This window comes from Anomaloglossus baeobatrachus, chromosome 2, assembly GCF_048569485.1.
Source record: "Anomaloglossus baeobatrachus isolate aAnoBae1 chromosome 2, aAnoBae1.hap1, whole genome shotgun sequence".
NCBI lineage: Eukaryota > Metazoa > Chordata > Amphibia > Anura > Aromobatidae > Anomaloglossus > Anomaloglossus baeobatrachus.
Genome location: NC_134354.1, coordinates 321,324,494 through 321,348,015, shown reverse-complemented (window position 1 = coordinate 321,348,015; position 23,522 = coordinate 321,324,494). Strand labels below are relative to the sequence as shown.

General features: G+C 44.1%; 1 protein-coding gene across 1 annotated transcript in view; it reads right to left on the bottom strand.

The window, feature by feature from the left end:
* Nucleotides 1-23,522, bottom strand: part of TNNI1 (troponin I1, slow skeletal type) — a 1,221,672-nt gene that overhangs the window by 603,935 nt on the left and 594,215 nt on the right. The window contains exon 3 of the mRNA XM_075333870.1: nt 20,145-20,234. Within this exon, the coding sequence (XP_075189985.1) occupies nt 20,145-20,234 (90 nt within the window). The remainder of the gene's footprint in view (nt 1-20,144; nt 20,235-23,522) is intronic.

The window sequence follows — 23,522 nt, the reverse complement described above, 5'->3', positions numbered from 1 at the left end:
TGTGTAGTCAAACTAGTGGAAAGATATTTGCAGCACGTCTGCCTGCATTGCACACTCAAACTCTTTTTAACTAACCCATTATACTAGCAAACAGTCAGTGTACCTAGTGGCATCCTAAACGTGGCTATTGGACTTTTGTGTAGTCAAACTAGTGCAAAGATATTTGCAGCACGTCTGCCTGCATTGCACACTCCAACTCTTTTTAACTAAGCCATTATACTAGCAAACAGTCAGTGTACCTAGTGGCATCCTAAACGTGGCTATTGTACTTTTGTGTAGTCAAACTAGTGGAAAGATATTTGCAGCACGTCTGCCTGCATTGCACACTCCAACTCTTTTTAACTAAGCCATTATACTAGCAAACAGTCAGTGTACCTAGTGGCATCCTAAACGTGGCTATTGGACTTTTGTCTAGTCACACTATTGCAAAGATATTTGCAGCACGTCTGCCTGCATTGCACACTCCAACTCTTTTTAACTAAGCCATTATACTAGCAAACAGTCAGTGTACCTAGTGGCATCCTAAACGTGGCTATTGTACTTTTGTGTAGTCAAACTAGTGGAAAGATATTTGCAGCACGTCTGCCTGCATTGCACACTCCAACTCTTTTTAACTAAGCCATTATACTAGCAAACAGTCAGTGTACCTAGTGGCATCCTAAACGTGGCTATTGGACTTTTGTCTAGTCACACTATTGCAAAGATATTTGCAGCACGTCTGCCTGCATTGCACACTCCAACTCTTTTTAACTAAGCCATTATACTAGCAAACAGTCAGTGTACCTAGTGGCATCCTAAACGTGGCTATTGTACTTTTGTGTGGTCAAACTAGTGGAAAGATATCTGCAGCATGTCTGCCTGCATTGCACACTCCAACTCTTTTTAACTAAGCCATTATACTAGCAAACAGTCAGTGTACCTAGTGGCATCCTAAACGTGGCTATTGGACTTTTGTGTAGTCAAACTAGTGCAAAGATATTTGCAGCACATCTGCCTGCATTGCACACTCCAACTCTTTTTAACTAAGCCATTATACTAGCAAACAGTCAGTGTACCTAGTGGCATCCTAAACGTGGCTATTGTACTTTTGTGTAGTCAAACTAGTGGAAAGATATTTGCAGCACGTCTGCCTGCATTGCACACTCCAACTCTTTTTAACTAAGCCATTATACTAGCAAACAGTCAGTGTACCTAGTGGCATCCTAAACGCGGCTATTGTACTTTTGTGTAGTCAAACTAGTGGAAAGATATTTGCAGCACGTCTGCCTGCATTTTACACTCCAACTCTTTTTAACTAAGCCATTATACTAGAAAACAGTCAGTGTACCTAGTGGCATCCTAAACGTGGCTATTGTACTTTTGTCTAGTCACACTATTGCAAAGATATTTACAGCACGTCTGCCTGCATTGCACACTCCAACTCTTTTTAACTAAGCCATTATACTAGCAAACAGTCAGTGTACCTAGTGGCATCCTAAACGTGGCTATTGGACTTTTGTGTAGTCAAACTAGTGCAAAGATATTTGCAGCACGTCTGCCTGCATTGCACACTCCAACTCTTTTTAACTAAGCCATTATACTAGCAAAAAGTCAGTGTACCTAGTGGCGTCCTAAACGTGGCTATTGTACTTTTGTGTAGTCAAACTAGTGGAAAGATATTTGCAGCACGTCTGCCTGCATTGCACACTCCAACTCTTTTTAACTAAGCCATTATACTAGCAAACAGTCAGTGTACCTAGTGGCATCCTAAACGTGGCTATTGTACTTTTGTCTAGTCACACTATTGCAAAGATATTTGCAGCACGTCTGCCTGCATTGCACACTCCAACTCTTTTTAACTAAGCCATTATACTAGCAAACAGTCAGTGTACCTAGTGGCATCCTAAACGTGGCTATTGTACTTTTGTGTAGTCAAACTAGTGGAAAGATATTTGCAGCACGTCTGCCTGCATTGCACACTCCAACTCTTTTTAACTAAGCCATTATACTAGGAAACAGTCAGTGTACCTAGTGGCATCCTAAACGTGGCTATTGGACTTTTGTGTAGTCAAACTAGTGGAAAGATATTTGCAGCATGTCTGCCTGCATTGCACACTCCAACTCTTTTTAACTAAGCCATTATTCTAGCAAACAGTCAGTGTACCTAGTGGCATCCTAAACGTGGCTATTGGACTTTTGTGTAGTCAAACTAGTGCAAAGATATTTGCAGCACGTCTGCCTGCATTGCACACTCCAACTCTTTTTAACTAAGCCATTATACTAGCAAACAGTCAGTGTACCTAGTGGCATCCTAAACGTGGCTATTGTACTTTTTTGTAGTCAAACTAGTGGAAAGATATTTGCAGCACGTCTGCCTGCATTGCACACTCCAACTCTTTTTAACTAAGCCATTATACTAGCAAACAGTCAGTGTACCTAGTGGCATCCTAAACATGGCTATTGTACTTTTGTCTAGTCACACTATTGCAAAGATATTTGCAGCACGTCTGCCTGCATTGCACACTCCAACTCTTTTTAACTAAGCCATTATACTAGCAAACAGTCAGTGTACCTAGTGGCATCCTAAACGTGGCTATTGTACTTTTGTCTAGTCACACTATTGCAAAGATATTTGCAGCACGTCTGCCTGCATTGCACACTCCAACTCTTTTTAACTAAGCCATTATACTAGCAAACAGTCAGTGTACCTAGTGGCATCCTAAACGTGGCTATTGTACTTTTGTGTAGTCAAACTAGTGGAAAGATATTTGCAGCATGTCTGCCTGCATTGCACACTCCAACTCTTTTTAACTAAGCCATTATACTAGCAAACAGTCAGTGTACCTAGTGGCATCCTAAACGTGGCTATTGGACTTTTGTGTAGTCAAACTAGTGCAAAGATATTTGCAGCACGTCTGCCTGCATTGCACACTCCAATTCTTTTTAACTAAGCCATTATACTAGCAAACAGTCAGTGTACCTAGTGGCATCCTAAACGTGGCTATTGTACTTTTGTGTAGTCAAACTAGTGGAAAGATATTTGCAGCACGTCTGCCTGCATTGCACACTCCAACTCTTTTTAACTAAGCCATTATACTAGCAAACAGTCAGTGTACCTAGTGGCATCCTAAACGTGGCTATTGTACTTTTGTCTAGTCACACTATTGCAAAGATATTTGCAGCACGTCTGCCTGCATTGCACACTCCAACTCTTTTTAACTAAGCCATTATACTAGCAAACAGTCAGTGTACCTAGTGGCATCCTAAACGTGGCTATTGTACTTTTGTGTAGTCAAACTAGTGGAAAGATATTTGCAGCACGTCTGCCTGCATTGCACACTCAAACTCTTTTTAACTAAGCCATTATACTAGCAAACAGTCAGTGTACCTAGTGGCATCCTAAACGTGGCTATTGGACTTTTGTGTAGTCAAACTAGTGCAAAGATATTTGCAGCACGTCTGCCTGCATTTTACACTCCAACTCTTTTTAACTAAGCCATTATACTAGCAAACAGTCAGTGTACCTAGTGGCATCCTAAACGTGGCTATTGTACTTTTGTCTAGTCACACTATTGCAAAGATATTTGCAGCACGTCTGCCTGCATTGCACACTCCAACTCTTTTTAACTAAGCCATTATACTAGCAAACAGTCAGTGTACCTAGTGGCATCCTAAACGTGGCTATTGTACTTTTGTCTAGTCACACTATTGCAAAGATATTTGCAGCACGTCTGCCTGCATTGCACACTCCAACTCTTTTTAACTAAGGCATTATACTAGCAAACAGTCAGTGTACCTAGTGGCATCCTAAACGTGGCTATTGTACTTTTGTGTAGTCAAACTAGTGGAAAGATATTTGCAGCACGTCTGCCTGCATTGCACACTCCAACTCTTTTTAACTAAGCCATTATACTAGCAAACAGTCAGTGTACCTAGTGGCATCCTAAGCGTGGCTATTGGACTTTTGTCTAGTCACACTATTGCAAAGATATTTGCAGCACGTCTGCCTGCATTGCACACTCCAACTCTTTTTAACTAAGCCATTATACTAGCAAACAGTCAGTGTACCTAGTGGCATCCTAAACGTGGCTATTGGACTTTTGTGTAGTCAAACTAGTGCAAAGATATTTGCAGCACGTCTGCCTGCATTGCACACTCCAACTCTTTTTAACTAAGCCATTATACTAGCAAACAGTCAGTGTACCTAGTGGCATCCTAAACGTGGCTATTGTACTTTTGTGTAGTCAAACTAGTGGAAAGATATTTGCAGCACGTCTGCCTGCATTTTACACTCCAACTCTTTTTAACTAAGCCATTATACTAGCAAACAGTCAGTGTACCTAGTGGCATCCTAAACGTGGCTATTGTACTTTTGTCTAGTCACACTATTGCAAAGATATTTGCAGCACGTCTGCCTGCATTGCACACTCCAACTCTTTTTAACTAAGCCATTATACTAGCAAACAGTCAGTGTACCTAGTGGCATCCTAAACGTGGCTATTGGACTTTTGTGTAGTCAAACTAGTGCAAAGATATTTGCAGCACGTCTGCCTGCATTGCACACTCCAACTCTTTTTAACTAAGCCATTATACTAGCAAACAGTCAGTGTACCTAGTGGCGTCCTAAACGTGGCTATTGTACTTTTGTGTAGTCAAACTAGTGGAAAGATATTTGCAGCACGTCTGCCTGCATTGCACACTCCAACTCTTTTTAACTAAGCCATTATACTAGCAAACAGTCAGTGTACCTAGTGGCATCCTAAACGTGGCTATTGTACTTTTGTCTAGTCACACTATTGCAAAGATATTTGCAGCACGTCTGCCTGCATTGCACAGTCCAACTCTTTTTAACTAAGCCATTATACTAGCAAACAGTCAGTGTATCTAGTGGCATCCTAAACGTGGCTATTGTACTTTTGTGTAGTCAAACTAGTGGAAAGATATTTGCAGCCCGTCTGCCTGCATTGCACACTCAAACTCTTTTTAACTAAGCCATTATACTAGCAAACAGTCAGTGTACCTAGTGGCATCCTAAACGTGGCTATTGGACTTTTGTGTAGTCAAACTAGTGGAAAGATTTTTGCAGCATGTCTGCCTGCATTGCACACTCCAACTCTTTTTAACTAAGCCATTATACTAGCAAACAGTCAGTGTACCTAGTGGCATCCTAAACGTGGCTATTGAACTTTTGTGTAGTCAAACTAGTGCAAAGATATTTGCAGCACGTCTGCCTGCATTGCACACTCCAACTCTTTTTAACTAAGCCATTATACTAGCAAACAGTCAGTGTACCTAGTGGTTTTCTAAACGTGGCTATTGTACTTTTTTGTAGTCAAACTAGTGGAAAGATATTTGCAGCACGTCTGCCTGCATTGCACACTCCAACTCTTTTTAACTAAGCCATTATACTAGCAAACAGTCAGTGTACCTATTGGCGTCCTAAACGTGGCTATTGTACTTTTGTGTAGTCAAACTAGTGGAAAGATATTTGCAGCACGTCTGCCTGCATTGCACACTCCAACTCTTTTTAACTAAGCCATTATACTAGCAAACAGTCAGTGTACCTAGTGGCATCCTAAACGTGGCTATTGGACTTTTGTGTAGTCAAACTAGTGGAAAGATATTTGCAGCACGTCTGCCTGCATTGCACACTCCAACTCTTTTTAACTAAGCCATTATACTAGCAAACAGTCAGTGTACCTAGTGGCGTCCTAAACGTGGCTATTGTACTTTTGTGTAGTCAAACTAGTGGAAAGATATTTGCAGCACGTCTGCCTGCATTGCACACTCCAACTCTTTTTAACTGAGCCATTATACTAGCAAACAGTCAGTGTACCTAGTGGCATCCTAAACGTGGCTATTGTACTTTTGTCTAGTCACACTATTGCAAAGATATTTGCAGCACGTCTGCCTGCATTGCACAGTCCAACTCTTTTTAACTAATCCATTATACTAGCAAACAGTCAGTGTACCTAGTGGCATCCTAAACGTGGCTATTGTACTTTTGTGTAGTCAAACTAGTGGAAAGATATTTGCAGCACGTCTGCCTGCATTGCACACTCAAACTCTTTTTAACTAAGCCATTATACTAGCAAACAGTCAGTGTACCTAGTGGCATCCTAAACGTGGCTATTGGACTTTTGTGTAGTCAAACTAGTGGAAAGATATTTGCAGCATGTCTGCCTGCATTGCACACTCCAACTCTTTTTAACTAAGCCATTATACTAGCAAACAGTCAGTGTACCTAGTGGCATACTAAACGTGGCTATTGGACTTTTGTGTAGTCAAACTAGTGCAAAGATATTTGCAGCACGTCTGCCTGCATTGCACACGCCAACTCTTTTTAACTAAGCCATTATACTAGCAAACAGTCAGTGTACCTAGTGGCATCCTAAACGTGGCTATTGTACTTTTTTGTAGTCAAACTAGTGGAAAGATATTTGCAGCACGTCTGCCTGCATTGCACACTCCAACTCTTTTTAACTAAGCCATTATACTAGCAAACAGTCAGTGTACCTAGTGGCATTCTAAACGTGGCTATTGTACGTTTGTGTAGTCAAACTAGTGGAAAGATATTTGCAGCACGTCTGCCTGCATTGCACACTCAAACTCTTTTTAACTAAGCCATTATACTAGCAAACAGTCAGTGTACCTAGTGGCATCCTAAACGTGGCTATTGGACTTTTGTCTAGTCACACTATTGCAAAGATATTTGCAGCACGTCTGCCTGCATTGCACACTCAAACTCTTTTTAACTAAGGCATTATACTAGCAAACAGTGAGTGTACCTAGTGGCATCCTAAACGTGGCTATTGTACTTTTGTGTAGTCAAACTAGTGGAAAGATATTTGCAGCATATCTGCATGCATTGCACACTCAAACTCATTGATACTAAGCCATTATACTAGCAAACACTCAGTGTACCTAGTGGCATACAAGAAGTGGCTGTTTGACTCCATTAGTGCCCCACTGGTGCAAATCTATGTGCAGCACCTCTGCATGACACCCTCCTGCTCTGTTTTTAATGAGCTATAATGATAGCAAAAAATACTGCCATTTAGTGGCATCATAGAACTGGCTGTTGTATTCCATTAGTGCCCCACTGGTGCCAAGCTATTTCTAGCACCTCTGCATGACACCCTCCTGCTCTGTTTTTAATAAGCTATAATGATAGCAAAAAATACTGCCATTTAGTGGCATCATAGAACTGGCTGTTGTATTCCATTAGTGCCCCACTGGTGCCAAGCTATTTCTAGCACCTCTACATGACACCCTCATGCACATTTTGCTATGCTAATGTTATAGCAAACTCAGGGAATTCATTGCTGCATTTGATAATTCGGAGGGATAGAAAGTCAGGCTTCCTTTAGCTTTTCCTTCTGTTCATAGACAGCATCTCCAAGTTCACACCCGAAGAGCAATTTCTCCTCCACGTCTAAGTGTGGAGAGGCAGCTAGTGCGCATGCGTGTGCCGATTTACCCCAGCTGCAGCATAACTACAGTGTTTCGCCTAGTGAGTATGCTCAGCCTGACTGTGCCATTCCTGACGCTAAGTCTTCATTTCGGGATACAGCGCATGCTCCCACACTAAGTGTGAAAAGCCTCTTTGCACAGGTACTTGCATTCCGTGCCGGGTCTAAGTCCTGTTTTGTGCCTAGACACCATGCTAAAGCTGATAGTCTTTTTTCAGAGACTGTATTTCATGCTACTGAGCATGCTCAGGCACTTACTGCATCAGAGACTAGGTCCGGTAATGAACTCTTTGGCCCTGCCCCTGATGTGGGGGTCCCATATAGACCACAGGGCATCAGGTGTCCTCCCAAATGGCTTGCAGAGGCCCACCCCTATGACTTGTCACCGCATTATTGATGGTCAGACCATGACTGGTGAGGTGTTTGGGTCATGGCAGCCATGAGGTCATCATTGAAGTTGCGGTTCCAAATAGGACGCTAGTTATGCCACTCATGACGTGTCACTCTACTTTTGTTTCCAGGAGGTGCATTGTGGTTCACCCTGGTTTGGGGCGGACCCAGGTTATAAAAGGGGATGGAGCCAACAAGGAGGTGCGCAGTCTTCTATTATGCTCCAAAAGAGCACACCTCCATGTGTTGAACCCATTGCGGCTTTAGGCCACAGGTAGGCAGGGATAGGGTGTCGATGCAGGCCACCACCACAGTTGGTAACGCAGAACGGTTAAGACCAGCTCCTGTCCTACCAGTCCTGCTTGTGCAGCCCAGTGGCATTAACAGGCCTGCTGCTGCTGATGCGCCTGCTGTCCACAGGTGTGCCCCTACGCACACGGTCAGCGTACCCAATGGCCCCTGTGTTGTTAACAGGGAGTTCCTGGGCTGGGTGGGCATGTGGACCCTGTGACGCTAACAGGGCTCCCAGTCTCCAGATCCGAATGGCGTCTAACTCGGTTCAGGCTACTATTAGTTTCATAGCCACACAGCTCTGTATCCTCCACCAAACCTTACAGTTGCCAACCTCTCCTTTTCCAACTGGGAGCACGGTGGACACTGACTGCTGATGGGGATATATACCTTTCTCTTTCTTTTCTTATTAATTTTCGTTATATAGCGGTAACATAGTATATACCACTTTATCCAAATCTGCCAGTCCCACTGTAACAGATGGTGTTTCTTCAGCAAATGTTACTGTTGCTTAACTACCAAATCCACGGACCAAAACTTTTTTCCCCTTTCCAACACACCTGTTCCCCTTTCCACCAGCATCTGTCCTTTTTCAACTCATTTTGGTATATGACCAAAAGTGCAACTCTGCAGGGACACCGTACTCAACGCCATCTCAGCACAGCAGCCAGCCCTCGGTCCCTCAGATGTGGACAAGTAAAAGACCACTTCCTCCTATCCATGACAAAGCGTTGAGATTCACTCTGTGCAGCACTGGTGTTTAGTGGAAAAGCAGATCTAAGATTGCGTACCACATTCTGCAGATACTCCTGTATACGTGCATCCATTTCTATGGCAGGAATTATTTCGCCAAATTTTGTCTTGTACCGGGGATCTAACGGTGTGGCAACCCAGTATTCTGGATTACTTTGAATTCGTACAATCCGAGGGTCATGTTGTAGGTAGTGCAGCAAGAAGGCGCTCATGTGTCTTGTGCATCCAGGAGGACCAAGTCCTTGGTGTGTTGGTGGCAGAGAGGTGAGAATCGTGCCTCCTTCCTCTGCCCTCTCCCCACAACCTCGCACAACCGAAATGTGAGCAAGCTCTCACTCATCTGCTGAGTCTTCCATGCCCATCGCCAGTTCGTCCTCCATTTCTTCATGGGCTCCTGCACCTTCCTCAACACTTTTTGCTGATACTATGCGCCCTTGTTAATCCCTCTCCCTCACCATGACTGCCGCATAGGTGCCGCTGACCATCTGGAACTCGTAGATCTTGTTATCCCTTCCGCATATGACTCCTCCTGTACTTCCTCCCCTTCCTCTTGTCCCAACACCTGACTCCGAATAATAATTACAGTGTGCTCCATCATGTAGATGACCAGAATTGTCACGCTGAGAATGACATTGCCAGTGCTAAACATCTTCGTCGACATTTGTAAACTGTGTAGCAGGGTGCATAGGTCTTTGATTGCTCTCAGTGAGAGAAACAAAAATAAAATTTTGAAGTTCTGATACCTTTTAATGGCTAACTAAGATAAAAATAAAATATGATGTTATAAAGCAAGCTTTCGAGACATCTCAGGTCTCTTCCTCAGGCATGGTATGACAAAATAGCTGAAGAAACACAAATATATACACAAAACAGGGCACAGCGATGCATAGTAAAAGGACATTTAAATAAACAAACACTGAGCTTGGAAAGGGAGTCCTTAATTAGCTTTGATTAGTGGTGTGAGTTTTATTGTCCAAAATATCCATGTAGGATCAGAGGCCTGGTGCCCTTGTAGTCTCTGGAGCTGACCTCCCAGATTTTATAATGAGTCATAAATCCTTCTGAGCAGAAGGATTTATGACTCATTATAAAATCTGAGAGGTCAGCTCCAGAGACTACAAGGGCACCAGGCCTCTGATCCCACATGGATATTTTGGACAATAAAACTCACACCACTAATCAAAGCTAATTAAGGACTCCCTTTCCAAGCTCAGTGTTTGTTTATTTAAATGTCCTTTTACTATGCATCGCTGTGCCCTGTTTTGTGTATATATTTGTGTTTCTTCAGCTATTTTGTCATACCATGCCTGAGGAAGAGACCTGAGATGTCTCGAAAGCTTGCTTTATAACATCATATTTTATTTTTATCTTAGTTAGCCATTAAAAGGTATCAGAACTACAAAATGTTATTTTTGTTTCTCTCACTGAGAGCAATTAATCATTTTTCAACTGGCTAACACGGTACCAAAACCTTTTTCTTTTAACTAGGTCTTTGATCTGACACCACTCCAGCAGCGTGATCTGCACCACCTCTGGATCAAGTTATCCCAGGCTATATGTCATAACGTATTGCAGCAGGGTTCGGCGGTGCTGCCACAAACGCTGCAACATGTGCAGATTCAAATTCCTGCGTGTGGGCACATCGCATTTCAGGCGTTTAACCACCAGACCTAAAGACTTCTGTAGCGACGAAAGTTGTTGAGCTGCTGTGTGCGCACGATGGAAGTGAGCACATAGCGAGCGTGCCCGCTGCACAAGGCCATGTAGGCCGTGATGGTGTTTTAAAAATTGCTGGAGAATTAGGTTCAACACGTGAGCCATACAAGGCACGTGTCTCACATTGCCCTGACGATGGCCCGCAGCCAGGTTTGCATCATTGCCGCACACGGCTGTTAAGTCACCAACGGAGTACGCTCCGTCAATTTGTACTCCGGTCGCCAGGTGACAACGTGTTCCTTTCATGCATAGTGCTGATGATGGGAGAGGAGTCGATGCCAGCGGCGGAGGTGGACGCAGGTTATGCTCACCCACTGGGCTGCATTACCTTGACAGATGCAGAATCTCTGGCTGAATGTAGCTGGTGTGTATCTCACAGATGAAATACCATCATTCAGCTACAACCAAGGGGAAGACACCACACCCTTTTTTTATGCCCATCCTGTCTGCAGACCACTGCCAGACATAGCTCTGCTTTTACCCCCAGTTCAGTTTTATGATTTTGTGTGCTTGTTACCTGACTACTTTTCCTGCTTGCTGTTTATGTACCTTGTTGGCCGATCCGCATTTCACCTCTGCTTGTTTTCTGATTAAGTCCTGGCCGTCCCATTCTGTTCCTGTTCCTCAATTAATGTTTTGACCCTGCCTGACTACTATTCTCTGGAACTGCAGCCTTCCACAGGTATTAATCACCTTGGGCCCTGTGTAATTCCTAATCCCTGTATAGGGGTTAAAGGGTTTCAGGGTTCTAGGGGTCCTGCTTGGTGAGTGGCTTCCCTCTAGCCTATCATTTACAGCCCATCTGAGTGTGTGGATCAAGGAAGGCGTTACACCGTGCTCTCTGCAGAAGGCCATTTGGGCCAGGATAGTGCTTTAAAAATTGCTGGACAACCAGGTGCAACACGTGAACCACACAAGGCACGTGTGTCACATTGTCACAGCGAAGGGCCGCACCCATGTTTGCATCATTGTCGCACCCGGCCTTCCCTGGCTGCTGGTTGAGTGGAGACAACCATTGATGAAACTCGGTCTCCAGAGCTAACCGTCAACAACTTCTCAGCGGTGTGACTCACATTTCCCATACATTTCAAAGTAAACCTTTGACCGCCTGATGGCATTGAGCTCTGCTGCCAGCATAGTAAGGAGGTGTGTGGTATTCCTTGTGCGCAGTTACAAGGAAGGGTGGCCTGACCACACAGGGTTTGCGCCAAGGTGGAGGACCCACACGAGGTTGAAGAGGCAGAAGCAGTGTATTAACTTCTACATACCGAAGAAGGATTGAAACAACTCGTGGGGACGGCAAGACTTGTACAGCAGACCCTTCTCCATCTCTCCCCACAGTAACCCATTGCCCAGTCAGCGACATGTAACGCCCCTGTCCATGCTTACTGGGCCAATTATCTGTGGTGAAATGCACCCTGTCACACAGAGTTTCTCAAGGAATCAGTGATGTTTAGTGCGACATGCTGGTGTAGCGCGTACACGCCTTTGTTGGAGAAGGAGTGGCGCCTGGGCATCGGCTCTTGGGGCACTGCGATGGGCATAAGGTCTCGAAAATCCTCGGTTAAAAAGGTTGGAAAGGCAGCATTTTGGTAGCCAACAGTTTCCAGATGCTGAAAGTCAACCTCTAAGCCATGTCATGCCCTTCTAAAAGCATGTAAAACACAGTAAGGGGACTCCAACCACAGTCTCCCTCGTTTCCACTAACTGGGCCACACACACCCCACTTGACTGGCATCGGTTGAGCCCCCTTTTGAAAAAGAAAAAGATGCTTTGCATGAAGCACTCTCAAAAATACGCGTGCCTTTCCCGTCCCCTGGCTGACCCAGGGGAAGAAAAGTCCTCTGAGAGCCATGACTTGTTCATCTTTGTTCTTTTAGAAACACAGCGAGGGGACTCCAACCACAGTCTCCCTCGTTGCCACTAACTGGGCCACACACACCCCACTTGACTGGCATCGGTTGAGCCCCCTTTTGAAAAAGAAAAAGATGCTTTGCATGAAGCACTCTCAAAAATACGCGTGCCTTTCCCGTCCCCTGGCTGACCCAGGGGAAGAAAAGTCCTCTGAGAGCCATGACTTGTTCATCTTGGTTCTTTTAGAAACACAGCGAGGGGACTCCAACCACAGTCTCCCTCGTTGCCACTAACTGGGCCACACACACCCCACTTGACTGGCATCGGTTGACCCCCCCTTTTGAAAAAGAAAAAGATGCTTTGCATGAAGCACTCTCAAAAATACGCGTGCCTTTCCCGTCCCCTGGCTGACCCAGGGGAAGAAAAGTCCTCTGAGAGCCATGACTTGTTCATCTTGGTTCTTTTAGAAACACAGCGAGGGGACTCCAACCACAGTCTCCCTCGTTGCCACTAACTGGGCCACACACACCCCACTTGACTGGCATCGGTTGACCCCCCTTTTGAAAAAGAAAAAGATGCTTTGCATGAAGCACTCTCAAAAATACGCGTGCCTTTCCCGTCCCCTGGCTGACCCAGGGGAAGAAAAGTCCTCTGAGAGCCATGACTTGTTCATCTTGGTTCTTTTAGAAACACAGAGAGGGGACTCCAACCACAGTCTCCCTCGTTGCCACTAACTGGGCCACACACACCCCACTTGACTGGCATCGGTTGACCCCCCTTTTGAAAAAGAAAAAGATGCTTTGCATGAAGCACTCTCAAAAATACGCGTGCCTTTCCCGTCCCCTGGCTGACCCAGGGGAAGAAAAGTCCTCTGAGAGCCATGACTTGTTCATCTTGGTTCTTTTAGAAACACAGCGAGGGGACTCCAACCACAGTCTCCCTCGTTTCCACTAATTGGGCCACACACACCCCACTTGACTGTCATCAGTTGATCCCCCTTTTCAAAATGAAAAAGATGCTTTGCATGAAGCACTCTCAAAAATATGCGTGCCTTTCGCCTCTCCTGGCTGACCCAGGGGAAGAAAAGTCCTCTGAGAGCCATGTCCACATTGTCAGTGGACAGACACGTGTGCTTATCTGCCAGCAGACCCCCAGCAGCACTGAAGACAGGTTCCGAGAGAACGCTGGCTGCAGGACACGACAAGATCCCCAAGGCGTATGTGGCGAGCTCAGGCAATTTATCCAGATTGGAAGCCTAAAATGAGCAGGGCTCAAGTTGCACAATAATGGAATCGATGTTTCCTTGCATATACTCATATATCTGTGTGTCCTCCTCTTTTTCCTTGTCCAGCTTTTTTGTTTTCGCATGAGTATATGTCCTTGTCACTTTCCCATGTGTTTGAGTTGTTTGTCACCTTTTGGACACCTTTGAGGGTGTTTCCTAGGTGTTTTTATGTGTTTGTGAATGCCTGCCATTGTTTCCTTTGCAGTTCGAGTTCGGTTCGTCGAACGTTCGACGAGCCGAACTCGAACGGGACCTCCGTTCGGCGAACCGACCTCGAGCCGAACCGGGACCGGTTCGCTCATCTCTAGTATTAATGCCTCTCTAGATGGTTGGAGCAGTGGTAGGTAAGAGTCAAAATGTATTTAGGATGTAGATCTTTCCTGTTGTCAAATGAGCTAGGTATGCTGCAGAGAAAGTCTAGATCTGAGCTGATGAAATCGGATGGAGATCCCCGTACAGGTGCAGCTGACCAAGAAGCAGTGAACGGGTCTAGAGTTGAGGAGTCCTTTACCAATGCATATGGACCATACCTCGGTTACATCTGTCATGTCCGTGACTTCAATCACTCCTTGTGTTCTTAAATCCCTACAGGAACAAGCAAACCAACAAGGAGTGGAGTGCGAGATGCAGGGAGCCGGCTGACTGAGGAAGGTCTGTGGATAAAGGGCGGTAAGCTTTCTCTGCCATGAGATCTCTTCTTAATGATGGCCCAGGTAACTTATGGACTAAAATCTGTGAAAGACGAATATCAGTGTGCATTTTGGTAATACCAGGGTTCAGTACCCAGGTAGGCAAACTCACCCGGTCTTGTAAAACACGTTCTTAAAATCAATGTGTGAAGGGAAAAAAGAAAAAACTGTAAAGTGTCCGCAGAAACACACCCTGCACCTGCTCTACCCATTCTTAGAGACTGCAAACTGATTATAGATGTACATCATGAGCTCATTGTATGCAAGTCTGTGCATGTTGTGTAGATTTCTTACCAGATTTGGTCAGAAGCATTCCAGTGTGGAAAACGACGTCATTGCTGAAAATTCACATAATGCAAGTGGTATGTAAAAAAACTAACAAGTTGTGAACCAATGCGTGTTTTGTTTCTCTTTAGTAAAATACAGGTTTCTATGTAAAATGTTTTTTGGTCTAACACAAGGCACGTACAATTTTCATATGATTGACTAAATAGCGAAATAAACAAGTGTATTTTCTAATTACAGATTCTAAATCAGAGTTAGTAGCATATGGCTTTCAGTCAGGAGAGTGAAGGACAAGCGAGAAAGAGCCATAAGTCAAGATTAGATGAGCTGATCCACCTTGTCCCCAGCACAGAAATTTCGATAAAGCTCAACGGCAGGACAACATGGATTCACGCCTTGCATTGCAGAAGGTTCGATCCACCGGAGCTGCACTCAGCGTCGTGCTCATATTTATCCTTTTCAAAAAGACATGTACAGTCTCAGACCATCATTGCCAAAACAGTTAGAAGAGAGGACTTAGAGAGCCTTGAGATATGGGAAAGTCCAACTACAAAGGGTAAGGACTCGCCTAGGGCTCCTTGGTCTCAAACCGGTGAAGAAACCTCTTTCCCCTCTCCACCCATGCCTCAACGTTCAGTCACGCAGGCTTTCCCAACAGATCTTTCTTCCTCTTTTCCTGAGGGAACACAGTACCCTTGGTATTTGGAAATGTCAGAAGTGAGTCAAAGGGGGGACTGTTGAGGGTACGAATTGAGTAATCTAAAATACTTAATTCAGCCATTTCATAGACTCAACAATGTGGTTTAGTTAATGTAACCTAACAATTTATAAATGTTTTTGTCTCCTACTAACTCATGTATGAATATATTCAATGATTTTCCTTAACACAAGATAGCAATTTTTTTTTGGTTATGTGCTAATTTTAAGATAAGGTTTAAATTCAATCTTTCTTAATCAGGATAATGTGCCCTAATGAAAGTAATAACGCCAATCCTAATAGCCCCTATAAATCATAAAGTTATTTTTAATAAATAAAATAAGTACTTAAGGGGGAGCTAAATCCTGTAGTGTTGTATTAGACAACAATCTTATGGAAGGCCCATATATATATATATATATATATATATATATGTAAGAGTCCCACGGGGAGTAAGTCACAAATAAGTTCCAAATAAAATATATCTAAATGGGGAACATTCACAGATATCTTATTAAGGGGAGACTGTGAAGGTGGCCTGAGCTATAGCTTGTTTGTTAAAACGTAATAAGAATATCTGTGTATGTAAATAATCAAAATATAGATGTAGTTGCATAATTATCTGTGTGTCTACATGGCAATCTCACAGACGCCATAAAATGATTCTAAGCTGTATATTCAAGAAAGTTAGCCAAAGTACAAATGAACAAGGGCGATATCCATTAACTTAATTGGGAGCCTTAACAGTAAAATTCACAGGAGAATGAATGTAATATTTATAAATGAGGCGGATGATCCCATACTCCCATGCATCACTCCTACAGAATCTCATCGTCGCTAACCGTTTTCAAAGTGTACTATCTGGGATGATGTATGATCTCATGCATTCTCCCAATGCTGCCTATGTGCACTCCCCCCTAATTATTCTGTATCACTATGTGTGAGCAAATGGGGAATTTTTTTGTAAATATGTTTCAAGGCTGAAGTGATGTGTTTATTGCTTGAAGAATAGAATACACGAGGTCAGACGCAAGCCTGAGCTCAAACAGAGAACATGTCTTTTGTGATCATTGTCTGATTCATTAACATCAGCTCTGATACATAGCTAATACGGCACCGGTCTCTGGATACACTGTATGAATATACTATTAGCTATCTTCAACTAAATTTCTACCTTGACACTTGTAGTGGAGAAATGTGTTTCAGTTTGGACCGTGGCAGGCACACATCTACCACATTCTCATCCTGAAGTAGCTACACCGCCAGCAACACCACCACAGCCAAGTCCCCTATTACTGTATTTTTCAGACTATAAGATGCACTTTTTTCCCCAAAAATTTTTAGGGAAAGTGGGGGGTGCGTCTTATAGTCTGAATGTGACTGTGGGGAATGAGGGTGCTGCGGTGGAGCAGGTCATCGGTGGCATGAGCAGGCTGTAGCAGCCTGCCGTGACCATGTGGGTCCGCTCATTTCATATGCACGCCCATCCTCCCGCCCATCATCTCTCAGCGCTGAAGCCAGCGCTGACAGGTGGGCGGGATGATGGGCGGGGGGTGCGTGCAAAGTAAACAGCCGGCCCGCATGATCATCCGTGGCATCTACAGCCTGGAGTGATCATGTGCAGCTGTATTCACTTCCCCCCGTGCATCATCATTAGCGCGGGGAGCAGTGAATAAGTACAATCACCCGTCACTGTTCTCTGCAGCATCGCGATCTCCTCCTGTCTGCCGGCCAGCTGATCTGTGTAGATAACGGTGAGCACAGCGATGACGTCATCCCTGTGCGAACCGCTAGTCTCCACACAAGTCAGCTGACAGGCAGACAGGAGGACAAGCGATGCTGCAGACAACGGTGACAGCTCCACACAGGTCAGCGGCGCTCCTGCCGGCACTGACAGGAGGAGGAGCGATGGATGGGGGGTATATAGCAGGATGGATGGGGATATATTGCACGATGGATGGGGTATATAGCAGGATGGGGTATATAGCAGGATGGCAGTATACAGCAGGATGGCGGTATATAGCAAAATGGCAGTATATAGCAGGATAAGGGCATATACCAGGATGGCGCTATGTAGCAGGATGGGGGCTATACCATGATGGCGGTATATAGCAGGATGGGAATATATATCAGGATGGGGTACATATATACAAGGATGAGGATCATATACAAGGCAGGAGGATCATTACCAGGATGGGGTACCTAAGAAGAGAATTTGGGGACATTAACCCCATAACAGTGTCAGCAGCAGATCCTCGACTCATAAGTATGTCATGACCACATTTTTTGCTTAAAATTTTATTTTCCTATTTTCCTCCTCTAAAACCAGGGTGCGTCTTATGGTCCGGTGCGTCTTATAGTCCGAAAAATATGGTAGATGTTCCCCTCATTCTTTGGCACACAATCAAGATCAGATTAATAGAAGGCCCGTATACAGAGAGTGATTATATGAGTAACAAAGCTTGTATGCAGCTGCTTTTGCTTGCTATGCAAAGCTGCGTGCTGCAACCCAGTATAAGGTTTCACATATATTCAAACAGCAAGGCACACTGTACACACTCTGTTTTTTGGTAGATTGAGCTCATAGATTACATCACCTGTACACTGCTGTTTTTGACCTCTACGCTAAACTGCGTGATGCGTATTTGATTTGGAATTACATGCACCTATCACTGTTGCTCACTCCTACAGTGTCCTTTCCCTACAATGTATTTGTTTTTTCCTAACTGCACCTATCACTGTCCTCACTTGAGCAGTGCATTCTCCCTATTCTAGTCGATACAAAATGGTGCCACGGCCTGTGATCTGGCTTTTATACAGGCCAAGTCATGAGGTGCACCAGCGAATCACAGCCATGCTAACACTACACATGCCAGCAAGTTCTGAAAAGTTTTTCATTTCTAATGCATAGCAATAATTGGTACTATTTATCATTCCAGTGGGCTGGTGTTTTTTACCATGCAATTTATTGGGGAACATATAACATTTTATTCATTGATTCATTTCTTACTATTGACTTTTGTTAATTAAATATCAACCATTCAGAAATAGCAGTTTAATCCACATATTAATTGATTTTGTACTGTTTTGAGATGCTTTAATTTGTATGTAATGTGAAACTAAAAATTGATTTTGATTTTTTGCAATGTTTTGAACCTAATTATGTTATTCTGTATTATGGAATTGAAGAAATTAACTTATGGTAAGAAGAAAGTGTAAGCAATTACATTCTAGCTACTTTTTGACACCATTAGGGAAAGCATTTTGCATGCAGACTCATAAAGCTCAAATTGAACTCACAAGTTCACAACTACATTAGAAAAAAAATGTACATCAGTAGTCATAGGTGTAGATAGAAATCATGGTGCCTCATAGCAAACATCATAATTTTCCCCATCCCTCTCCGCACACCACCAACAACATATTCAATAGAGCAGGCGGGTTCATGCCTCTCAACTTTTAAAAACAAAAAGAGGGACATGGGTTACAGCACATACACAATAATTTTAGCTCTACTTAAGCCCCATTGTGTTCTCATCTATGGCAATATTCTATCATGGTACCCATGAAGGAGTATTATAACCCCATACAACTAGTATGGTCGCCCAGTGAATTTCCCAACACAATTTGATCCCACAGTTCCTTCACCCATATTATGATGCAGTCACAGTATCCTCAACACAGTATGATGTCCTTACATTGACCCTCAAAACAATATAATGCCTTCCACAGCCCCCAACACAATAATACCCTTCACAGGCTTATGTCACTAAAGTGTCCTTCACACAATGTGATGTTCCCATAGTTCAACCACACATGGTATGATGGCATTCACATACCCTCACACATAGTATTATGTCTCCCATTGCTCCCAAATATTATATAACGGCCCTCACAATGCCCCAGAAACAGTATGATGTGCAGTGCTGATATTCAGACACTAAAGGGTGCTTTACACACTGCGACATCCCTAGCGTTTGCTAGCGATGTCGTGTGCAATACCACCTGCCCCCGTCTTGTGTGCGATATTGTGTGATCGCTGCCATAGTGAACATTATCGCTACGGCAGCATCATGCAGCGACATCGCTGTGATCGCTGAACAATCCCTTCTTCAAGGGGGAGGTGCGTTCGGTGTCACAGCGACGTCACAGCGACGTCACCGCGACGTCACTAAGTGGCCGGCCAATAGAAGCGGAGGGGCGAAGATGAGCAGGACGTAACACCTCCTTCCATCCGCATTGCCGGTGGACGGAGGTAAGGAGATGTTCGTCACTCCAGCGGTGTCACACATAGCGATGTGTGATGCCGCAGGAACGAGGAACAACATCGCTACTTACCTGACAACGATTTTTTGTTATTAAATGACCTCTCGAAAACAAACGATTTTTGTCTTTTTTACGATCGTTTTAGGTCACTCCTGCCTGTCACACGCTGCGACGTCGCTAACAGCGCCGGATGTGCATCACAAACACCGTGACCCTGACGATAAATTTCTATGACCATGTAACTAAGAGAGATTACTAGGAAAAAAGCACATTCCACAAATTTTTCAGTTTTCCATTCATTACATTTGACTATACAATACAGTAGCTTCATTAGTATATATGCAATGCATATATTTATTTGGTATCAAATAGAAACTGTATATATTTTGATGGTTAGTTAAGGACCCAATGTGCCTTTGATATTTTTTGTCCTGTTTCGTTTTCTTTTTATTACAATCTTAAATTACCTCTCTTATATTATGAAGAACTCTTGCTTCTATGTCGTATCTTTCCTCATCAACAGTTCCAACCTTTTCATGAAGTTCTCGGCAAAAATGCTGTGAAAAAGAAATCTTATTTAATAGTGTTCTATCTCAAAATGTTCCAGTTGTCACTTACATGCATTTTTTTTAAGGAAATAACCTTATAAATCAGTCATATTGCAAAGATATCCTGTCACTTGATTGGAATCTAACTGCCAGAACCGCCAAAACAAATCTTAGCCGTTCGAAGGTGCCATACTGCTGGTTAAATTTAGTATCCTCTTTAAAACCTTTCCCTGAATTATAGTGAATAGTAACCCAGCTTTATAGGGTACAGAGAACTGATAAGTAGTGATGAGTGAATCCTTGAATAATTGGGTTTGTCGAATCACCATCAGAAAAAAAGTCAGAATCAGTGAGCAAACTTGATGCCAAACTTAACACCAAACAACGAACAAGTCAATGGGAATGAGACATTTGGGGCTGTAAAATGTCTGTAGTAAGCACTAGGGAATGCAAATGGAAGTTAAATGGTAGTAAGACCAGGATAGTTATACATAATGTGTTTCCTGGTGTTTCCCAGAGGATCACACTGCAATCAGACTCTCTTCTGGGCCCACTAATTAACGTTCATCAATATTCACTGCTTTTCCTCCCCATCCTCTGTGCCAGTGTCTGTGATTAGTTGTAGACTGCTATACACGCCTCCCACCCTGTGTCCGCGGCTGTGATTGGAAGCAGTTTGCTGTATAGTAGTGTAAAAGGAAATCAATAATTAATTTAAAAAAATATATATTTTGATAGCTAGAGTGGGTAAAACAACAGCTGCAGGCTGCAGCACCCACCTGTGAGTTTTAACATAGCTGGATATCAAAATAGAGGGGGAAAAAAGACGTAGTGTCTAGAGATGAGCAAATCTGTTTGATTTCAAATTTGATATCAGCCTTAGACTGTTCGGTTTGGTCCGAGCACTTTCCCCAAAAGTCAGCAATGTTCGGTTTTGTTCGATCACCGAACGAGTTTTAAAAAAATGCTTTTCTAATAACATATATTTTTGAATAGGATAGTGGTGCTGTTTGATGAATGGGGGGATATGGGGACTCGGGAGAAGGCAGAAGCGGGCGGCACCATTTTTTTTCTTAACTTTATTTGCAGATGTTTCTGCAGCCAATCTCTTCATAGCAAACATCCACCACAAGGTTCAGACATGAGGACTTGTGTCGTTGGTTGCCTACGTTACATTTCTGTTTGCATATAAAAAGCGGTCATGTGGTGCCTGTGCCATTTTGAGAATTTGAAACGTTAGGGAAGATGCTGCTGCTGCTGCTGCTAGAAAGCTGTGCTTGGGGTTTAATGATAAGCAGTTGAGATAGATAGGAAAGTGATAGTGTAGAATAGGGATGTGCAGTGTAGTTAAAGCTGTGTACCACAAATTGGCATTTAATGATAGAAATAGGGATAGCTTGTGAGTACCTACATAATTGCAAATAAATACAACCTGCACCTCACAAAAAAAGCCAGAAGGGGAAATAAAAAGTGCAATAATGTCGCAGGCGGGGGATAGATCACAACCGGGGGGCCGCTCGAGGCACTCGGATCCGGGCAGTGGCTGTGGCTTGAGTGGCAGCTGGATCCGGGGCTCACGCAGCCGTCCGTCGCCCACGAGTGCAAAGGGGATATTTACAGGGGATTGTCTGTGACGCCACCCGGGGGTTGCGGTGAAGGATGTTGGCACCACCGTTGCCTTGTATGTGGGTGCCCGGGGCTGATGGAGTGGGGCAGCAAGGTGAGATCCCCTCCACAGGTAGAGGAGGTGTAGTCCTGGGGCCCAGGGTATTGTGAGGGATTGCAGGGAATAGTAACTCACAGTTCGATTGTCGTGATGCTGGATGGGTTGTACTGATGTGGTGAGTCAATAAACACAGAATCCTTTTGTAAACCAAATTGCCAGTGGCCGGCCGCCACGGCCGGGTGTATTCTGGTCCCTCACCTGGGGTGATGATCTGTGTCACTTTCCTCTTCACTATTTTTAGTTCTCCTTGGACTTCCCGGTGTGGAACACGGGAGTCCGCTCCCAGAACTACGGGTGGGAGCCTTGCCCACGGACGCGGACCCTTGGGATCTAAAGGGGCCCTGGTGGATGCTCTAACCCCCATGGTGGGCTGCTGGTTTGCTTTTGGGACTTTGGGTGGGACAGAACCTATAATCCTGTCCTCAACTGGTAAATTAACAAAGCCGGTGGTTCTGATCTTTGCTTCAGGGTCCAGGTACCCCCTCTGTGCACGGTTTCCGGGTCGGTTTTCCGGTGTCGGTACCAGCGGGCTCCTACCCTGTCCCGGTCCACCTCGGATCTCTGGCAGCCATCTTCCCATCTCCTGACAGACACGGACCACCGTCTACCACCTAGCCAGCACACCGGAGATCCAACCCCGACGCCTTTCTTCTCTGGCTTGCAGTTGAACTTCCACTTCAACTTTCCTCACTCCTCTGTCCACCCTGCTCTCTCCACACTGTACTGAGCTCAACTCCACTGCTCTTTTTCTCACCCCGGGTTCTCTGACCCCTCTAGGTGGGCATTTTCCTTCCACCTGGTCCCGCCCACTGGTGAGCCTTTCCTACCCTGGGGGAGTGACTAGGGTTTTGTCGGCTTGGTGTAACCCTGTGAGGGAGGGTGTTGTATGGGGGCCTATTTTGTGTGTGACCACCTGGCGACGCCAAGGCGTCACAATAACAATAAGAAAAAAAATGTCAGCAGTAAAAAAAAAAAAGACTGGTTAAAACACTTCTGGAGTGTACAACACAAATTCACAAAATATAAGAAAAAAAACCCTGCACTAGACACCATAAAGGTTGATATTGTTTCAGACAAAAAAAAGAAGAGGGCAGGAGGGTTGATAGCTAATTGTGATAATCAAACTTATAACCAATATGAATAGCCCTATACAGAAGTCTACAAACACAGGTCCCAAAATGACAATATTACAGACTAGCAGTATTATAAATTGTTACCATGCAATATACATCAAAATTAATACATAACACTCACCCTCCCAAACGATTAGCTGGAGTGAATGTCTATACAGAGATCCTCCCAAACAATTAGCTGGAGTGAATGTCCATGTTAATAAAATCTCCAGATAAGAGTCCACAAATAGAGTCCAAAAATAAAAGGTGGGTACTAGAGTTGAGCGCGGTTCGCAGTTCGAGGTTCTCCAGTTCGCGGTTCGAGTGATTTTGGGGGGTGTTCTAGATCGAACTAGAACTCGAGCTTTTTGCTAAAGTTCGATAGTTCTAGTTACGTTTGAGAACGGTTCTAGCAGCAAAAAGCAGGGCTTTTTACAGCTACAGTGTGCAGGAGCCATT